General features: G+C 30.7%; 1 protein-coding gene across 1 annotated transcript; it reads left to right on the top strand.

The window, feature by feature from the left end:
- Positions 1-419: 419 nt before the first annotated feature.
- LOC111897273 (putative GDP-L-fucose synthase 2) lies at positions 420-2166 on the top strand. Its single transcript, XM_023893233.3, has 3 exons — positions 420-577; positions 897-970; positions 1050-2166. The coding sequence occupies exons 2-3, from the start codon at positions 952-954 to the stop codon at positions 1994-1996; spliced, it is 966 nt and encodes a 321-aa protein (XP_023749001.1). The 5' UTR covers positions 420-577; positions 897-951; the 3' UTR covers positions 1997-2166.
- Positions 2167-5390: the final 3224 nt, after the last annotated feature.

The raw sequence follows: 5390 nt of genomic DNA, 5'->3' as shown, positions 1-5390 counted from the left end.
ATTACAGGTTGAATTATCTTTTTGATTAATTGTTTTCATAATTCATACTATGTCGTGACTAACTCAATTGAAAGAGACAAAGGACTAAAATTTTGGTTTTTGAATTATAATATTTATTTTTTGGTTGGTGCCAACTTGAACTAATAATAATTTTAAATCTAAAATCAGTAGAGTAATATTAAAAAGAGAAATTAATTGGAAAGAAAATTAAAGAAATAATTATTTAAAGGTAGATTAGTGATTTTAAGTTTGGCAATTTTTTTACTAAAAATTTTCAGGGACCAAAAAAATCCAATCGTTTTTTTTCTTTTTCTTTTGATCGAAAGCACTTCACAAACCACAAACATAAGGACTATTTTTGCAATTTTCTCTTGAAAATACAACGTTATAAAAATTTCATGAAAGTGTTCAAAGAAGAGGGGTAAAAACGTAAATTAACCCCAAACCACCGCCGCAGAATAAATCTTCAGTTCCTCCATGCCCAGAGATCAAATCTCACTCTCTTGACACTTTCGTCGACGATCTACTCTACCAACGGTCAAAGCTTGTGTCTTTCTCCGGCCATTCTCTTTCTCCGGTATGTCGCTATTACGATCTGTCCATAGTTGTTTATACCTCTAATCTTCTTATCGTTAATTTGCCCTAATCACATTTTAATATTCGCAAATTGCAATTCGAATCCTTTGATTTTGGTTCGAGATCATTTGATCGTTTACTTCATTTCTCAATTGATGAAATCAGTAACATTTATGATCCAATCGGTTAAAAATTAGCATGTAGCAGTGTAAATCAGCTTAGATGGAAATTGAAAACGGGAACTGCAATCCGGTTTCACTTTTTTCGATTATTTTCAGTTCAATCAGTTACTAAATGCTGTTTGAACTGAATCGAAACAGGAGATCATTAGCTATTTGATCAACAAGTTGCCTCTCCCTTCCTGATTATCGCAACATGACAGCCATTGATGCTGGTAAATCTCCTGTTTTCTCTCTCTGTTTACATACTTATAACTTAATCTATACTTCTAACACTCGATTGTTTTGTCTCAGTTACCTCAAAACTTGACAAATCCGGCAAAATCTTCGTCGCCGGCCACCGCGGCCTAGTCGGATCTGCAATCGTACGCCGCCTGAGAGCCGTCGGCTACAACAATCTCATCCTCCGGTCACACACCGAACTAGATCTCACCAACCAATCCGCAGTCAAAACCTTCTTCTCTCTCGAAAAACCTCAATACGTGATCCTCGCAGCCGCCAAAGTCGGTGGAATCCACGCCAACAGCACCTACCCCGCCGATTTCATCACCATCAACCTCCAAATCCAAACAAACGTAATCGACTCCGCCTATCGTTATGGTACCAAAAAACTCCTCTTCTTAGGTTCTTCCTGCATCTACCCTAAACACGCTCCCCAACCCATCCCAGAATCTTCTCTTCTCACCGGACCTCTAGAACCCACCAACGAATGGTACGCCGTAGCCAAAATCGCCGGAATCAAGATGTGTCAAGCGTATAGGATTCAACACAACTGGGACGCGATCTCCGCCATGCCTACAAACTTATATGGTCCGAATGATAACTTCCACCCGGAAAACTCCCATGTGTTGCCGGCGTTGATGAGGAGGTTTCATGAGGCGAAGGTGGCGGGAGGGAAGGAGGTGGTGGTGTGGGGGAGTGGGGCGGCGTTACGTGAGTTTTTACATGTTGATGATTTGGCGGATTCAGTGGTGTTTCTGTTGGAGAATTATTCGGATTTAGGGCATGTGAATGTGGGAAGTGGGAAGGAGGTTTCAATTAAGGAACTTGCAGAAATGGTGAAAGAGGTTGTGGGATTTGAAGGGGAGATTGTTTGGGATAAATCTAAACCTGATGGGACTCCAAGGAAGCTTATGGATTGTTCTACGATTGCGAAGATGGGTTGGGAACCCAAGATTTCTTTACGTGATGGGCTTGTTGGGACTTATGAATGGTATGTTGGAAATGTGGTCAAACAATGACACAAAAAGTCAAAACTCTTGGTAAGTTAGTAATAAACTTGTTTTTGGCTTTTTGCTATCGTTATGATTATTGATATTGAGATTTTTATGTTGTATTATTGTGAAGAATGAGTTATTATGTTACTTGAAACAGTTTATAATGAAATACACTCAAGACTATGCTGCTGCTATTTCTTTTTCTGTGCATGTTCACTTGAATAAGGCATGAAATAGCAATGTACTTTTTTTAAGTGATTAAAGTATGTTGCTATTTTATTTATTTTTGCATTTAACTTGAAGTAATATATATCAATGTGCTTTGGTTTTTAATTCATGAAATTGCAATGTACTTTTGTTTATATATTTCATACAACTTGAAATAATGTCTGTGATGGTTAGTTTTTCAATCTTTATTGTTTGTGATGATAAATAGAGAATGGGCAAATGGAAAAGTAATTTCATGGAAATCATGAAATTACAAGGTACTTTTTTGGAATGTAAACTTGTCAAAAGAAAATTGGACACCATTTGAACACCTTCACAAACAAACACAATCACCCATAGCACCTTAGTCGCTATTTGGAATTGTATAACGAAATTCAGCTAAATATTGTAGCTGAATTTTGGATAGTTATTATCCATTGAGATCCATATGTAACCGTAAAATATGTAACGGGTAGGATTTAATCTGGCCATTGATCGGATGGATGTGGTTTCTTGAGCAGGTATACCTAAATATTATTAAAAGAGAACTTTTAATTCTAAACTAAAGAAATCAGGACCATTGATTGTATTTCAATTATATATTTTCCATCTTTAAATTATTTGATGACATCATCTTTGTCAACCCATTTATTTTTGTCAATAGATTTTATAAAACGTATATTACTTTTTAAATTAGAATTTCATTAATAACACTTAAATTTCACCATAAATAAAATGAATTAAATTAGGAATTCTATTAATGACAATTAAATATCACCAAAAATAAAATGAATTAAATTAGGAATTCTATTAATGACAATTAAATATCACCAAAAATAAAATGAATTAAATTAGGAATTCTATTAATGACAATTAAATCTCTCAAAAAATAAAATACAAAAATATCCCGTCTCCCTCAATTCTTTACATAATATATCTAACATAAGTTTTGTAGTGGAGAAGAAAATGGAGGAAAACATGTTGTTTTAATTTTTACTTAATGATTTAGATTTATAGTCGAACGACTGGAATTATAAATACATCAGATAAAGGTAAGAAAACAAGTAACTCAAATTCCATTTGACAACTTTTTAGTCATCTCATATATGCTTATTTCTTGATAACTAATATTTGTACTATTTATCGATATTTATGCTAAAGTTGTGACAACATTAAAATGATTGTTACTCAAGTTGCTTGATTTTTTTAGATTTATTATAGGTCGAAATTGGAGTTAACAAACAACAGAAATGGTCGAATTCATCTGGGTTCTTGTGAACGTAAGTAAAATATATTTTGATTTTTATGTTATGAGGGTGTCAAATTTTGTGGTTTGAAAATTAATTGTCACAGTTGTGTTATTTAGAAATTTGAATCGGTTCTTTCTATGAGATTCCCCATTTTTTCATACTTTTGACGAATTGTTCAATAAGTTGAGCAATCAAATTATAAACGATAGACTCATACACAATGTATGTCATATCCTTTGCTTTTGGTTGTTAAAATCACAAATTTGTTTTTTTTTTTTATGTGTTAGGATTTGAGACCTTGATTTGGATATTTGGAAATTTTGTTTGGTCTACCTGTTTACTACCTGTTCGATGAAATTCTTAAGAGAACAATATTGGGATAATCTTGTGCCCCGGTTTAAATTACTTTAAAAATATATTGGTTTAAATTACTTAAAAAATATACTTGTCGATTTTTGTTATCCTTCACGGTTTAAATTTGTATGTTTCTCCTTAAAGTTTCATGTTTCATCCCTAATAGTTCTTTGTTTATGTTTTAGTTATAATGCCTTCTTTGACCCTTGATCACATTGGTTAGTTTCTCATACTAAGTTTTATTTGAAAATTATATTTAATTGCAAGTTATTACACTATCTAAAGCCCCAATAATCTCTAATATTTGTATAAGATGGTGACAATTATTATTTTTTATTGCAGCTTCTCTTCATATTGATTATCGGATGTGGTTTGAGTTATGGAATGCTGCGACTGAGGGGATTCCACATTGTGGGGGCGTTGGAATTCATTACAGAAGGAGGCATGATTTATATACCTTATTGGGTATTGATGGAAACGTTTAATTCTTGCTCATGTAGATCGATAAATATTTTACAATATGTTCTTTTAACCTTATATTAGGACCTTTTTTGGAAAAAAAAAAATTGCTTTTAATATTAAACTTAAAAAAAAAGGTTCATATATAGCATCATACTCTTAAAAAATGACTTTTTTGGATTATTTTTAGTTGGCATGAAAAGTTATATTTTTTGTATATTGAAGCTCATTTAAACGATTGTTTTCTGGAAAAAAAATCATTAATAGCATTAAACTTTGCAAAAAAGTTCATTAGTAGCATCGTAGTTTCAAAAAATGACTTTTTCGTATTCTTTTTGGCTAATCTAGAAAAAAAATATTTTTTTTCTACATTAGAGCTAACTAATAGGATTTTTTTGAAAAGATTTTATTAATGAAAAATACATTTTCATTTTCTTTCGCGTAATAGACCATTTATGTAAGAAAAATATTTCAAATATGGACCATTTGTGTACTTTTGTTCACATGTGAACCATTTATGTAATATATAAATTTAAATGTTAATTAGTAGGTCCTTAATATGACAATTTTCTAGGAAAAATTTGTTTTTAGTATTGAAATTTGCAAAAAAAAAAAATAGAATGATAACAATATATTAATTTATTTTGTATTTATCATATATATATATATATATATATATATATATATAAAAGTTATATTATAATATAAGTTTTAAATAAGACATAACGAGATTATCACCTTATAAAAATAAAAATAAGATAGCAACCAATTAATTGATTCTTTATTTCAATATTTCATTATTATCTTTAAACGATTAATTATGTTCTAAAGTTTTGTTATACGAAAATTTTGTCAGATATATAAAAGTAATCATGTTTTAATTTTTCAAATTATAAAAGTAATCATGGTTTATGTTTTTCATATATGAAAATCATATTACGAAAAGGAGTGTTAGCATCTACCCGTTTTAAAATAAATTTCACATATTATTTTAGTTTTTAAAAAGATATTTTGACAAATAACTATTTTTTTTAGGATTAATGTATACTTATATATGAATAAGAGATGATACAAGAACAATATATTACGTGTTCTTTAAAGTATAACATGTTCCTGCTAAGAACATATGAAAATTTGCATTCATAAAT

This window comes from Lactuca sativa, chromosome 5 (assembly GCF_002870075.4).
Source record: "Lactuca sativa cultivar Salinas chromosome 5, Lsat_Salinas_v11, whole genome shotgun sequence".
Lineage (NCBI taxonomy): Eukaryota > Viridiplantae > Streptophyta > Magnoliopsida > Asterales > Asteraceae > Lactuca > Lactuca sativa.
Note: the sequence above shows the minus strand (reverse complement) of the source record. Positions and strands in the feature narration are given on the sequence as shown.